The 15939-nt window shown below is 33.1% G+C and overlaps 2 protein-coding genes across 2 annotated transcripts; both read left to right on the top strand.

Moving 5' to 3' along the window:
* Positions 1 to 2071, top strand: LOC131059207 (probable pectate lyase 18). The gene is made up of 5 exons (XM_059217689.1): positions 1 to 167; positions 599 to 1229; positions 1430 to 1533; positions 1644 to 1782; positions 1865 to 2071. Exons 1-5 carry the CDS (start codon positions 1 to 3, stop codon positions 2069 to 2071), a joined length of 1248 nt encoding a protein of 415 aa, XP_059073672.1.
* Positions 2072 to 13465: 11394 nt separating this feature from the next.
* Positions 13466 to 15536, top strand: LOC131059208 (probable pectate lyase 18). Its single transcript, XM_059217688.1, has 5 exons — positions 13466 to 13632; positions 14064 to 14694; positions 14895 to 14998; positions 15109 to 15247; positions 15330 to 15536. The coding sequence occupies exons 1-5, from the start codon at positions 13466 to 13468 to the stop codon at positions 15534 to 15536; spliced, it is 1248 nt and encodes a 415-aa protein (XP_059073671.1).
* Positions 15537 to 15939: the final 403 nt, after the last annotated feature.

Below are 15939 nucleotides of genomic sequence, written 5' to 3'. Positions count from 1 at the left end.
ATGGCGAGCAGACAAGCCTTACAGCCATTGTTTCTTCTTCTTGCTGTCTTTTTCATCAAGTTAGTAATGGTGGAATCAATAAGAACCCCCTTCAATATGACTAAGGCTGAGAATAGTGATAAATATCATGTTGAGAAGCCGGAGCTTGTAGTTCAAATGGTAGAAAGGTAACCATTTCGCCTTTCAGATGATTTAGAAATTTTAGAGAATTTATTTATGGTAGTATAGAAATGAAATCCAATATCTTATTGAATTTAGTACATTAGTATGAAATCTTAAATGACAAGGTTTATTATAAATGTTCTATTTATTCTTATGCTGTTCCTCGACGTTTTCTTCACTGTAATTTCTATAATACTATTCTCGTAACTGTAGTTGGTATGCAGCAGTTATAGAACAAATTTCTATCACCCATATCATCATGCCATTGGATAATTAACAATTGTCGTCGTTGAGACAGATTCAATGAAAGAAAATTCACTACAGAAAAGATATTTAAGTCAGTTCAATTAAGAGAATTTCGAAGTCCTAGCATTTTTTTATAGCTAGCATATATTACAGACAGTTGAGATTATTTACTTCAAGAACTATTGTGCAGGAGTTTAAATAATTCGAAAAGAAAGCTGAGCTCGTGCGAAACGGGGAACCCCATCGATGACTGTTGGCGTTGTGATCCTAACTGGGTTAACAACCGAAAGAGACTGGCTGATTGTGCCATCGGATTTGGCAAAAACGCCATTGGAGGTAAGAATGGCAGATTTTATATAGTTACAGATCCAAATGACGATGACCCGGTCAATCCTCGACCTGGCACTCTGCGGCACGCTGTTATTCAAACCGAACCTCTCTGGATTATTTTCCAAAAAGATATGGTTATTCAGCTCAAGGAGGAGCTTATCATGAACAGTTATAAGACTATTGATGGTAGAGGTGCCAATGTTCATATAGCAAATGGAGCTTGCATTACAATTCAGTATGTGACCAATATTATCATTCATGGAGTTCATATCCACGACTGTAAACCTGCGGGAAACACAAATGTTAGGAGCTCCCCGACACATTATGGGTTTAGAACCAAGAGTGATGGAGATGGGATTTCCATCTTTGGATCAAGCGCAATTTGGGTTGACCACTGTTCATTGTCAAGTTGCGCAGATGGATTGATCGACGCCATCATGGGTTCCACTGCTATAACCATTTCAAACAGCTTTTTCACTCACCATGACAAGGTGCTCAAAACTGCTTTTTTGGTCTTCCATAAATATACTTTTCTTTGAAATTAGGTTTCACAATTGTATTTTTTATCCGAGGATTTTAGGGTAGGGTATTAAAAGCCTATTACTTGACTTGAACGAAAAAAATGTGAGTATTTATTAAATTGTCGATAGAACGCTATTTCTCAAGTCCAATATTTATTGGCTTTTTCCAGGTGATGCTCCTAGGACACAGCGACGCCTACACCGAGGACGTCAAAATGCAAGTAACAGTTGCTTTCAACCACTTTGGAGAAGGGCTTGTTCAACGTATGCCCAGGTGTGAATAGAATTTTGTAACAAACTGTATTCCTTGCACAAAGACCACGAATATACAGCTTGCTGAAGTTTATTTGCTCAAGTCTTTAAGATATTAACGTTATGATGCAGATGTCGACATGGATACTTTCATGTGGTGAACAATGATTACACCCACTGGGAAATGTATGCAATCGGGGGAAGTGCAAACCCCACCATTAACAGCCAAGGCAACAGATTCCTTGCTCCTGATTATCGATTCCACAAGGAGGTAAAAGACCTGTACAACTCATGTCTCTTATATCTTTGGTATTCAACGGTTGTAGTATAGTTATAGTATGGGTAATGTGCAGGTTACAAAGCACCAAGATTCAACAGAAGGCAACTGGAGATCAGTGGGAGATCTTATGTTAAATGGGGCATTCTTCACAGCATCAGGGGCTAAAGAATCCTCAAGCTATGCCAAAGCTTCGAGTATGGCGGCAAGACCTTCCTCTATTGTGGGCTCTATCACTGCAAGTTCGGGTGTTCTCACCTGCAGAAAAGGTTCCAGCTGTTAGACCAAATGCGTGCATTATAGACAAATTCTTAGGAATCCCTCAATTCTGTTACTTTGCAAGCATGAGCACACGGAATGAGGCTTCTTAGTTATTTTAGTTTTGGTTGCCGAGACTCTCTTGTCATCTTTCACTAAAGACGAATATATGGAAAATATCGAATAATATTTTTCTCAAATTTGAAGTGTAGTGGTAGAACGTCAAGCCAGTGTTTGTTTATATTATCTCGATTGTCACTTAAAAACATTTCTTAGGTAAATCTCACAAGAACTGCAACATAGAGATAGGAAATAGTTGAATTTATGTTCATACCAGTAATTCAAAAAACTAATTTATGCAAATGTTTCTTGAAACTATGAACACACCCGGTGTAATTGTATACGACGCAACTAAATATATTCACTTGCATGGGAAATTATTAACCTTTTAAGTTAATTATGTGATTGTAGATTAATTTTATATTATACATGTCTAATTTGTAACTCTAGACCTTATCTATCACAATATATACTTTTTCTCTTTGATTTGCTAGATTCTATACTCCTCATTGATTATTAAGGACTTGGTATATTTATAACTACATCATAAAGATAGTGAAATAATCAATGGTCATGTTCTCCTACTCCCTTAATTAGAATAGTTTTTTGATTGTGATAAAGATACTTAGATGTTGATTTTGATACAATATTTTTATTCTATTTAAAGTTCCAAATGAAAATGTTCATAAGTTCATTCTATATACGAATAAGTCAATGATTGCTTAATGGTCAATTAATGTCTTTAAATTTGAAGCCCTGCTAGATAATTCCATGTTTTACAAACTCAACTCCCAATGACTACGAGGAAAGAGGAGAATTTTAAAATTTGAAACAAATTTATTTTTCCTTAAAATTCAAGCCAAGCAAGATCAATCCTCAATGCTACAAAAATGGTCCGTTGTAAAAAGATATATAATACAATGATCATGGGTAAATGTATGCAAATATAGGACAAAAACTAATGGGAATGCATGAATATAAATATAGGTAGGATATAGATAAGGATGGATATATATTGATGTATGGAAATAGGAGTAGGAGAACATAGATTGAAATTAGGGAAGGTGCCAAACTTATTAAAAATGGTTTTTGCATGCCAAAAATATTTTTTCTTTCTAGTGACTGAAAAATGAGTTTCTAATGCAAAATTTAAAATGGCTCCTGTAAAAGTTTTTAAATTTTAACATTTGATTTCTAATTTTGTCCTCCAAGCTTTGATGTTTTTGAAAAAAAAGTCAATTGTGACTTTATCCAACCTTTTGGATGCTTTGGAAATGTTGAAAATTCTGCCAAAATTACCTAAATGCTACAATCACGCAAACCTCCCAAGAATATAACTATGCAAAGTAGATTATAGGGATGCTTATTCTTTTGTTAAGTTGTACTTATTATTAGGGCTATGCAAGGATGTAGGAGAAGAGAATACTTGGTTTTTTAATATTATAGCTATCAGTTAGTCTCAAATCTATAAAAGCCAGATATTAAAATTAACTGTACTAGACAACAAGTTCCAGTACCATGTTAGATTCTTTGGGAAGTGACAATCGGGCTAGAATCTCGTGTCTGACCTAGATCATGTGCAACTACAGTTAATAGATAATCGAATATCAAATAGTAGAGCCAAAATCTGAAATGAAAGAACAATATAGACAATGCAAGAGAACTTGAGAATACTCTTCATACGCTCACCAAGCTACCAATAGGTGCATTAACTCCTACTACCCATAAAATATGGGAAGTTTTACCTACTTGATAAATGTCAAAATATGTAGCATAACCTCCTTAAGTGAAGATAGAAAAGAAGTTATAATTAGTGGCATAAAAGCCAAAAGAGGGTGAGAAAATTAATTACCCTATAACCTACTAAAGGTAAGAACAAACTCGTGGTTATGGAAGGAGGCACAACAAGCCAAAAGGGAGTGTGTGACTCAATTACTCATGTGTTAGAAAGTGGTACATGTAGATTATGTATTTTTCCATGTTTATTCACATTAACCACTCCTAATAAACCAAAGAAAGATTAAATAATATTTGTAGGAAAAAGAATAACGCCTAACAACTACTATGTGGTAAAAGGCAAGGTTTCATTAGCATATAAATTGAAGCAATACTTATATGGTGTCCAATGATCTCCAAAATTATGGTTTCAAAAGTTTAATTCATATGCTATGTATTATAATCTAGTGTATTTCCTAATTATGTTGGTTGCCTATATAGTTGGTCAGATATTGGACTTTGGTTTTGGTGGGGTTGGTTTTATGTACTAGATGGTAGTCATCGGGGTGCCGATAATTGTTTCTTTTTTCCCCTATTTTTTGTGTTATGTTGTTTATAGACTTTACTTTCTACTGTATTGGGCGTTGGGCCCCTTAGCAACTATTTAATTATTAAAAATTAAACTTTATGATGGTAATCAATCTCTTTTTATCAATTTATGCATAGATCATTTGTTGATATTTGGTAACAATGAATGGATGATTAGAGATATGGTATATAAAATTTCAATACATTTCAACATAAACAATTAGGGGTTCCTATATGCATCCTAGGCATTGAAAAGAGAGAGAAATAAGAAATGTTTGATTGGGATAGACTAAGTATGTTGAATTTGTGTTGTAATATTTTAGTATGCAGAATTATATGCTAGTAAATGTTTCTATTTTCTTGGGTACTAAGTTATTAGTTAAGTAATATATACGTCTTCACCGTTAAATGTAGAGTATATATTGCATGTTCCTTACACTAGTCTACTTCATATTCTAATTTATGTTATATTTTACATAAAGCTAGACATTGGTGATGTAATGGGAGCCTTGGGATTATTATATGGCTAATATTGGCATAGAGCATTGAACAACAATTAAGAGAGACTTAAGGTGAATGCAGAACACTATAAATTATTATATCTTCTACTATGGTGATTACTCACAAGGGATTGTTGACTTAGATTTGACAGGAGATGTAGATCATAAAATATCTACTAGTGGCTATTTCTTTAGCCTATTTAGTGTTTCTATTACTTGAATGAGCAAGTGATGGGTTGTAGTCATTTATCCATTGTAGAGGTATAGTACATGACAATTAGTAATGCCTGTAAGGAGGTGAGTTGGTTTTAGAGTTTTTGTTGAATTGTTGGCCTTATTCAAGCAATAGTTTAAACTCAATGTGAGAGTCAAGGTGTCATTAGCTTGGCCAAAACCCAATTTTTTGTGTATAAATGAAGCATATAGATGCACAATACCATTTTTCTCATCACATGGTGGAGGATAGTGGATGATGATTGAAAATGATGACTCTTTGGTGATTGTTTTAGATGATTTGATGAAGCATGTAAGCACAAATAACATTAGATGGTGTAATAAATATAATGGCCTCATAGTCCTTAATACTTAGATGCTAATATTCCCTTTATGCTTTTGCAAGGTATTTGAAATAAGTGGGAGAATTCTAGAAAACCATTGTCTCAACCATATTTTGTTCATATCTAATTATTTAATAGTTAAATTTTACATGTATTTTTGTTATCACTGTTAGTGTGTGGTATGTTTCTACTATCATATTCGTGTTAGACTTGTACCAGCCACTTAGAATTAGACAAGATCTAACCTTATAGTTCTATATCAAAGGTAAAATCAGCTAAATTATGCAAGTCGCTTGGAAAAGAGGGGTATATTAACTTGAATGGCCTTCCTAAAGGTCCTTAATTTTGAACTTTTACCAAATAAGTGAGTACCAGCAATCGAAATTTGACTACTTCAGCATCGTGATTATTTCATTATGCATGCTTGCCTTCCATCCCCAACTAATAAATATACGCAGATTGGAGGACGTGCATGAATTTACTCATGAGATTTCATGGTCTACATTACCGTCACGCACGGAGTGCATTGGACTATTATTTTTATTCCTTTAATTCTTCTAAGCATACTTTCATCAAGATTTTATTTGCTTTTGGAAACGAGGTTGTACTAGCCTTCCAGCGTACAAATAATGTAATGGCCCCATGCAAATTCGTGTGGCTGCAAAAACTTTTCTTTTTATTTAAAAACTACATTTAGATTTGTGATACGAAAATAATTTTAGTTGATGAGGGATGGAGGAGACCACCAACTATAAGGAAATGTGGATCCCATGTCCCACGATGAAGTCAAAAGCTACATGTGCTATATGGAGTTCGTTCTAATCTTTTATCATCGAACAACATAGCAAAAACAACCATGCAGAACAGATTGTTGTAAAATCCATGTGCCTTTTTTTCAACACACAAGAAATTTGTTATTTGTGAAAAAGCATGGAGATACTCTTCAAGTGCGCACACATAACATCGAGAGTCGGCCTTAATTAAAGTTTGACGTAGATGGTCAATGTCTCATACCCATCTTGACTATGACCAGTTGAATTGTTGCAAAGCATGTTGTGAGGTCGGTATTAAGCTTCTTTGTATTTACCAAATTTAAAGAATATAAACTAGAGTTGGATTTAGTATAGTTGGCGCGTTATATTTTATGGAGGTTGCAGAGGAGCTGGTGATGCTTGGTAGAATATCAGGCCAGTGGTAGTAATGGGACTTCTTTTTCTATGTGAGACGCATGATATCCTTGTAGTTCTTGGGCTGCCTTAGAGATCTGGACGTGGCAACAGGTTCTTGTTGAATTGGCCTTCAAAATGTAACAGGCTATTCAGTTATTTATGGACTGGGTATGGGAATGGAACCTCTGTGCTATCAGGGTCAGTCGGTTTGAGATCTATGTAAAGATTTCATTAGAAGTAAAACAACAGGCATGAAGGATGAAAACTGGGTTGTCTTAGATAGTTAATATAGTAATCTTATTTGGCTATGTCTGGGAAATTTATTGCTCCTCAATGTTGTACATGAATCCTCTACAACCCCTTTTTATAAAGTTAGGAAATTTGTACCACACCATATCGTTGGTGAACAAGCATCTTCTATGTAAGTAGTATTATTTGAGGGTGGTTGATATGGATTAAGTTGTTGAGCACTTTAATTCATTTAACACTATTGTAAACAAAAGATGGAGGAAGAAGTTATAGGAATGGTCTTATGACATTCTTTTCTACACATATGGAGCAATCTATTGATGAACATTTGAAGCACTACTTTAAATTTTGTGCTTGATGAGGTAATGTCTTCTCTTCTCCCAAATGGTCTTTCATAGAAAGAATAGTACAAGTGGCATAGCTTTCTTTATTGGTGATAGCCTTATATCATGGTTGAGCTAAAATAAGGATTTTGTATCTTAGTCTATGGTAGAAGCAAAATATATTGCAATAGTTTCTTGTTGCATTTAGGTTTTATAGATAAAAAAAGACATTGTAGCAGATGGAGATTGAATTTGAAGAACCCATGCCAATCCTTTGTTACAATACAAGTACTATAAACATTTCAAATGATTGGGTAACACATTCACGGAAAAACCCATATCTCAATTAAGTATCACTATCTAAGAGAGAAGGTTGCAAGGAAACAAGTGAAGATAGAATATGTTGAAACAAAGGAGAGATCATTACAAAACCTTTTCGAAAGGAGACAATTTAATATCTTGGGTAGAATTTGGTAGTGGTATCGCCCCCCTCTTAAATGAAGAGGAAGTTAGTATATGTTGAGGAGGAGTGTTGACTCCTCACTGCAAGTAGTCTTGGTGGTATTGTGAAAAAAATTACAAAAGGTATTAGTAGATTAATTTTTCCTTGAAGACCAAGAATCAAAGTGGATATTTGTCATTGATGTCAAAGTGGGAGAAAGGAAGCCAAAATTCTACACCATTTGGGGAAGAAAGGATTGAGAGAGAGAGAGAGAGAGAGAGAGAGAGAGAGAGAGAGAGAGAGAGAGAGAGAGAATGAAAGTCCAATTACAAGAGCACAAAGCCAAACTTGAGAAGAATGAAAGTCCAATTACAATGGAAGCAAATTTTCTACACAAGGGGAGCCCCTAATTTCCATTACAAGGAGTATTTTATTAGTAGCATTTTTCATGTTTGGAACCAATGACAAAGGAGGAGATTGTTGAAATTTATATTTTCATTAATTTCAAAGGAGGTAGTTAAGGTTTTTGTATAAATTATCATTATGTTACCCTCAATATCCAGTTTTCAAAAATTACAATAATTTTAATTAATATTATGTCATATCAAATAATTATTGATCTAGATAAATAGAGTCAAGTTATGTTAAATACATCATTCAATATAGTATGTCACTAGTATCATCTTAATCAATTTTTTATTGTTGAAGGATTTGGAAGTATTTGTGATGTGTATATGAAGTTCATTCCTCAAAAACTATATCCACTAGCACATTATTTTATACCACATTCTACCATAGTTATATTTTGAGGCTTGTATGTTGGAAGATAAATATGGCTACACACAAAGACAAGTCTATTCAAGTTGCAAAGGTGGAATTCAATAACATGAAAAGTTAGGGTCAACATTATGCTCATAGAGATCACTTCACAATATATTATGAATTTTTTTATGAATGGGTCAAATTATTGCACTATGAACCAACTATAGGAAGCATGTGAAAGTGTACTAGGACCAACTAATTATTTTTCGTAAAGAATAGCATCATCCAACTCTTGAAGTAGCATGTTGGATCTTGGTTTAAGCCTTTTATATGTTTGGTCTAAAGTATGCATGTGTCAAATGTGTGAATGTTGTAAATAAGTTATAAGATGAGTTGTGATTATATATAATGTAGGGATGTATAAGTGTAATTGGATTCATTTAAAGAGTAATTCTTGCTAGTAGAACTAATAACCATCGCAAAAGTTGTGTAAGTTGTCAACTAAATTTTAGGTTAAGTGGGCAAAATCAATTGAAGGTCTCATGCACTTTGAGAGGGTTGTCAAAAGTTGATTAGATCAAGGTGACCCTAAAGCTTCATCCTTGAAGATCTGCATATCATATCTTTGATGTACTATTATTGTATTTAAGGTTGGCGCCTCATGATTATAGTTGGTGTTCACTTCTTAGACTCAAGCATTGGTGTCTCCTATGGGTTGATGCATACAAAATATTATAAGTTTATTATTTAGTTTATGAGGCTAGATTTGCATATTAGATCCAAGAAGCTTTTCTCACCATGGTTTTCCCCTTAAGTTTCTACATAAATCTAGTATTATTTTGTGTTGATGTCCTCTTATCTTATCTTATCAGTTTCTATGATGTTTGGAGAAGTTATCAAGGGTAATTAATTTGGAATTGGTGTCTACTGATTACCATTCTCTTAGTGTCTATGTGTGATTAACGCACATAATATATGCATTCTATTAAGAACAACAACCACTATTTCTTTTATTTTCATTGAAAAGAACTATCTAGATTTCCTTGGAAATGACCTTCTATTTATGTCACTTTGTGCAATCTTCCTTTATTCATAATGTATCTTTGTTCAAGACAAAAATCAAATCCGTGTAGCAGTAACAAGTTATCCTATATTGTCTAACAATGTAAAAGTTTATTGGTTATTTTGGATAGTTTAAAAATTTGGATTTATAAGTTTTGAATTTCATAAATACTTTTCCTTTGTAATAATTCTTTGAAGTAATTTAGAATGATATTTTTGTAATAAAATTTAGCTATTAATGAATTGTAATTGAATACATTAACTCTCACTTTAATTATAATCATTAGCATATTATTACTCATGGATTTGTTTAGGTCAACCCAAGAGTATAGCCAGTAATCCTTAGCTTGACTAAATCCATCCATTGATTATTACCATTTATTTATAATTAGATTAGTAGTAGATCAATAAAATAGATATTTATTTATATATTAATAAATGCATAGAGTAGCATATATCAATATAAGAATGCAAGTAGTTATTAAGAGAATTTAAGTAAGAGGTGTAGAGATGTTATTAAAGCTTAAAATTTATTAAGTTATAGCTTTAAACGTATAGAAATAAATTCATTAGTCAACAATATTAAACTTGAATATATTCTTTCTGTATATCTTAAGATGAATAAGTTATTATTTGAATGCCTCTACAATACTTTGTTTAGATTAAAAATAGAAAGACTTTTTAAAATCACAAGACTAATATATAAAATAGGATAATAAGGATAGTAATGAAAGAAATGGACTCTTGGGTCAAGGGTAAGATGTAAGCCCTTATCCCTTACCATATAGAAATAATAAATTTTGTTTTTTATTTTGTGATTGTTGAATATTGAACTCTGACTTAGTGAAAACTCTAATGATAATATCATAGTTTGTTTTTTTAAATGTAAAGGATAAGGATGGAATTTCATATTAATCTCATGTTGACATGTTCATATAGTTTCTTGACTAGATGATAGTTCCTTATCATTAAATGGTTAACCATCTCTAAAGTTTATGACTATATATATAAATATTAAATGGATTTGATCTTATATTTTGATTGTTTGATCATGATAGCACTTTTTAATCAAAGGAGTGATTAGATGAATATGATATTGAATATTATAATCAAATCTAAGGTAGAAAGTTTATTCTAAGATGGAAAATATATTCTATTGTCAAAATATTTGAACCAATTAGATTTAATGAATGAAACTAAGTTATTTATGATAATCATTTATTATCAATTTATAACATTTTAATGATATAATGTTAGTGAATTTATGCATCATATAATAACTCATGAATTAGTTTTTAAGTATATCATTTAGAAGATTTAATAATGAATTAGCATTTAATATGTCTTTCATGATATCAGGTTAATTAGATAGATTGATAGTTACCTTTTCTTTTGTACTCTTATACATGTGTCTGTATGAGTTTTATACTCTCAAGATCATGTTTAGACAAATCTTGTTATTGGTATTCTTATGTACTAATGTGTTTGAAATCAATTTTTATGCTAAATTTAATTATCAAGAAGATAATACTTGTTAGATGCTTCTATTTTCCTATGACTACTTTGTATACTTGTGCATTCAATTCTTGTTTGTGTAAATGGATGGTGGTAAACATGGAGAACCATATAAGGATTGAGTATCACCCTCTATATATCTATCAACAAATGACTTAAAAAGATGCATTGGGAAAAAGATGTTTTATCAAATTTTAATATTATACCATGCTACTACTTTTGATCATTTAAAACTCATACTCTTTGCCATATCATAATATTGTTATATTAGCATGTGTGTGCACGCGCACACACGCACACACACAAACATAGAGAGAGAGAGAGAGAGAGAGAGAGAGAGAGAGAGAGAGAGAGAGAGAGAGAGAGAGAGAGAGAGAGAGAGAGTATATCATGCTACATAGATTCCATCACTCCTACTTGTTTAAGATTTCTCGACATCTTTGCGTTGGGCCAGGTATTCTTCATGCCAAGAAGAGTTTCAGGGGAGTGTAAAAATTTGTGGTTGGGTAGATATGTTCTTCGATGATGCTCTCACCCAATGTGTGCTTGTTGGAGATAGTGTCTCGTGAGTTCCTGTTAGGGTTACCTTAATTTTTGTACTCTTCGTAATTGACCTTTTGAAGCTATGTAAAGGAAATTGTTTCCTTATGATAGGGCTTGTCAATGGCTTTTGTACTTAAACATCATGTTTCCATTCTAATATATTTGAACGTGTTATTTTAAATGTTTTAGAATAATGCTTATTTTATGCTATATCATTATTTTAATAATATGGAGGTCCTTATAGTTTGAAATTATTATTGTCTCAAAACATTAAAAAATATCAAAATTGACACATTACTAAATCATGTGAATGGACATTGATATATTCAAAGCAATTTCACTTGTATTTGGGTTTGCTTCATGTAAGATAAACAAATTTACCAAATATTTAATATATTTTCCATGTCAGTACATATAAGAGGCATTTTTATAATTTATTATTTTTGTATTTATAATTTAATAACAAGTCATCTAGTGTAAAAATGTTGTAATAATAAGAGGTGGTAGAAAATTTCGATAGAATTTATGATATAAGGACTCATGTTCAACTTTAATATTATTTTATGTGGCATGGAAAGTGAGATGTCTACTTCTAAAAATGGTTTACAAATCCAATCACATAGAACTATTTGGACTTTTGTTGATGCTATTTAAATGATTTTTATTTGATAAAAAAATAAATCTCACATAATTAATTACTCCATCTAATAGTAAAAAACTATAAGTATTAAAAAGCCTTCTATTATTCACAGCTCCTTTTTATAAGTAAGATCTACACAATTAGAAGTTCTAGAAATGAATGATCTTATTAGATCAAAATAAATAACAATTAGTTCACCATTCATACTTCTTACAAAAGCCTTCTCACTATTAAGCTGTGTGTGTCATACAATTCAATAGAATTAAAAGCTGAATTAATGCACAAAAATGTTCCAATAGTATCATATGTCTTTATTATTTTTAAAAGTTGAATATTTGGTTTGATTAAATATATATTTCAGGTTGAGCTAGCCATCCAAACTAAAAACATATAATGATTCAACATATTATTTAAAAGTTCATATTATTAAATTGATATGATGTAGAATTAGAAATAATCAATCTTTATAAACTTATAACCTTAAATTAATATATAAATATGTCTATTATACCTAAGTATCCTCGTGACGTCACACATAGCAAATAAAACTCCAATTATTTTCACTTCGACCTATCTTTCTCTAACGTAATCATCCATTCATTATGTTTTATTGCGTTAACATAAAGAAGTTTATCCTACAAATATACATTTACAATCTATTAAGTTTCGATATGTTAGATTCTTTGGAATTCTAATTTTTTCCACGATAAAAAAAATGAAGAGCGCGGGAACCATGTGAGCGCGGGAACAACATGCGAGAATTTTATACCAAACATGGTCGCCCATCCCCGTGCAAATTACGGAAGAGGAAAGTCATTTATAACCAAAGACAAACATACTTGTGGGCCATATCACCTTTGCCAATGTTTCTCATGTTTTAATGTGAAACCCAAAGAAGTGTTACTACCGAATAACTCAATGGAGTCACCATGGAAAGCAGACACGGATAAAATGCGGCGTCCACCACATCCATGAAAGTTTCTATATCTATGTTTTTCAAATAGATTTGGAGAAAACTCTCAATTCAGAAAAACGTCGGAGTAAACATTCTAAGAAACGTTGGAGGAATGCTCTATCACATCATTACTCACTATTGTTTATGAGTCAAGCGCTATAGTCATGTGCATTACCACCGTAATAATCGCACTGAGATAACGTGCACACAACAATTTTTCAAACGTCGGGGTCAAGATTCCCCCTTCTCTACAGATTTTGCACTTGATGATTTTGTATATAAGATAGCCCAAAGCCATAGCATGTAATACAACCATTGCAGGTTTTCTCCTATCCAAAATGGCGAGCAGACAAGCCTTACAGCCATTGTTTCTTCTTCTTGCTGTCTTTTTCATCAAGTTAGTAATGGTGGAATCAATAAGAACCCCCTTCAATATGACTAAGGCTGAGAATAGTGATAAATCTCATGTTGAGAAGCCGGAGCTTGTAGTTCAAATGGTAGAAAGGTAACCATTTCGCCTTTCAGATGATTTAGAAATTTTAGAGAATTTATTTATGGTAGTATAGAAATGAAATCCAATATCTTATTGAATTTAGTACATTAGTATGAAATCTTAAATGACAAGGTTTATTATAAATGTTCTATTTATTCTTATGCTGTTCCTCGACGTTTTCTTCACTGTAATTTCTATAATACTATTCTCGTAACTGTAGTTGGTATGCAGCAGTTATAGAACAAATTTCTATCACCCATATCATCATGCCATTGGATAATTAACAATTGTCGTCGTTGAGACAGATTCAATGAAAGAAAATTCACTACAGAAAAGATATTTAAGTCAGTTCAATTAAGAGAATTTCGAAGTCCTAGCATTTTTTTATAGCTAGCATATATTACAGACAGTTGAGATTATTTACTTCAAGAACTATTGTGCAGGAGTTTAAATAATTCGAAAAGAAAGCTGAGCTCGTGCGAAACGGGGAACCCCATCGATGACTGTTGGCGTTGTGATCCTAACTGGGTTAACAACCGAAAGAGACTGGCTGATTGTGCCATCGGATTTGGCAAAAACGCCATTGGAGGTAAGAATGGCAGATTTTATATAGTTACAGATCCAAATGACGATGACCCGGTCAATCCTCGACCTGGCACTCTGCGGCACGCTGTTATTCAAACCGAACCTCTCTGGATTATTTTCCAAAAAGATATGGTTATTCAGCTCAAGGAGGAGCTTATCATGAACAGTTATAAGACTATTGATGGTAGAGGTGCCAATGTTCATATAGCAAATGGAGCTTGCATTACAATTCAGTATGTGACCAATATTATCATTCATGGAGTTCATATCCACGACTGTAAACCTGCGGGAAACACAAATGTTAGGAGCTCCCCGACACATTATGGGTTTAGAACCAAGAGTGATGGAGATGGGATTTCCATCTTTGGATCAAGCGCAATTTGGGTTGACCACTGTTCATTGTCAAGTTGCGCAGATGGATTGATCGACGCCATCATGGGTTCCACTGCTATAACCATTTCAAACAGCTTTTTCACTCACCATGACAAGGTGCTCAAAACTGCTTTTTTGGTCTTCCATAAATATACTTTTCTTTGAAATTAGGTTTCACAATTGTATTTTTTATCCGAGGATTTTAGGGTAGGGTATTAAAAGCCTATTACTTGACTTGAACGAAAAAAATGTGAGTATTTATTAAATTGTCGATAGAACGCTATTTCTCAAGTCCAATATTTATTGGCTTTTTCCAGGTGATGCTCCTAGGACACAGCGACGCCTACACCGAGGACGTCAAAATGCAAGTAACAGTTGCTTTCAACCACTTTGGAGAAGGGCTTGTTCAACGTATGCCCAGGTGTGAATAGAATTTTGTAACAAACTGTATTCCTTGCACAAAGACCACGAATATACAGCTTGCTGAAGTTTATTTGCTCAAGTCTTTAAGATATTAACGTTATGATGCAGATGTCGACATGGATACTTTCATGTGGTGAACAATGATTACACCCACTGGGAAATGTATGCAATCGGGGGAAGTGCAAACCCCACCATTAACAGCCAAGGCAACAGATTCCTTGCTCCTGATTATCGATTCCACAAGGAGGTAAAAGACCTGTACAACTCATGTCTCTTATATCTTTGGTATTCAACGGTTGTAGTATAGTTATAGTATGGGTAATGTGCAGGTTACAAAGCACCAAGATTCAACAGAAGGCAACTGGAGATCAGTGGGAGATCTTATGTTAAATGGGGCATTCTTCACAGCATCAGGGGCTAAAGAATCCTCAAGCTATGCCAAAGCTTCGAGTATGGCGGCAAGACCTTCCTCTATTGTGGGCTCTATCACTGCAAGTTCGGGTGTTCTCACCTGCAGAAAAGGTTCCAGCTGTTAGACCAAATGCGTGCATTATAGACAAATTCTTAGGAATCCCTCAATTCTGTTACTTTGCAAGCATGAGCACACGGAATGAGGCTTCTTAGTTATTTTAGTTTTGGTTGCCGAGACTCTCTTGTCATCTTTCACTAAAGACGAATATATGGAAAATATCGAATAATATTTTTCTCAAATTTGAAGTGTAGTGGTAGAACGTCAAGCCAGTGTTTGTTTATATTATCTCGATTGTCACTTAAAAACATTTCTTAGGTAAATCTCACAAGAACTGCAACATAGAGATAGGAAATAGTTGAATTTATGTTCATACCAGTAATTCAAAAAACTAATTTATGCAAATGTTTCTTGAAACTATGAACACACCCGGTGTAATTGTATACGACGCAACTAAATATATTCACTTG

Source organism: Cryptomeria japonica, chromosome 3 (assembly GCF_030272615.1).
Source record: "Cryptomeria japonica chromosome 3, Sugi_1.0, whole genome shotgun sequence".
Classification (NCBI taxonomy): domain Eukaryota; kingdom Viridiplantae; phylum Streptophyta; class Pinopsida; order Cupressales; family Cupressaceae; genus Cryptomeria; species Cryptomeria japonica.
This window is presented reverse-complemented; position numbering and strand designations above follow the sequence as displayed.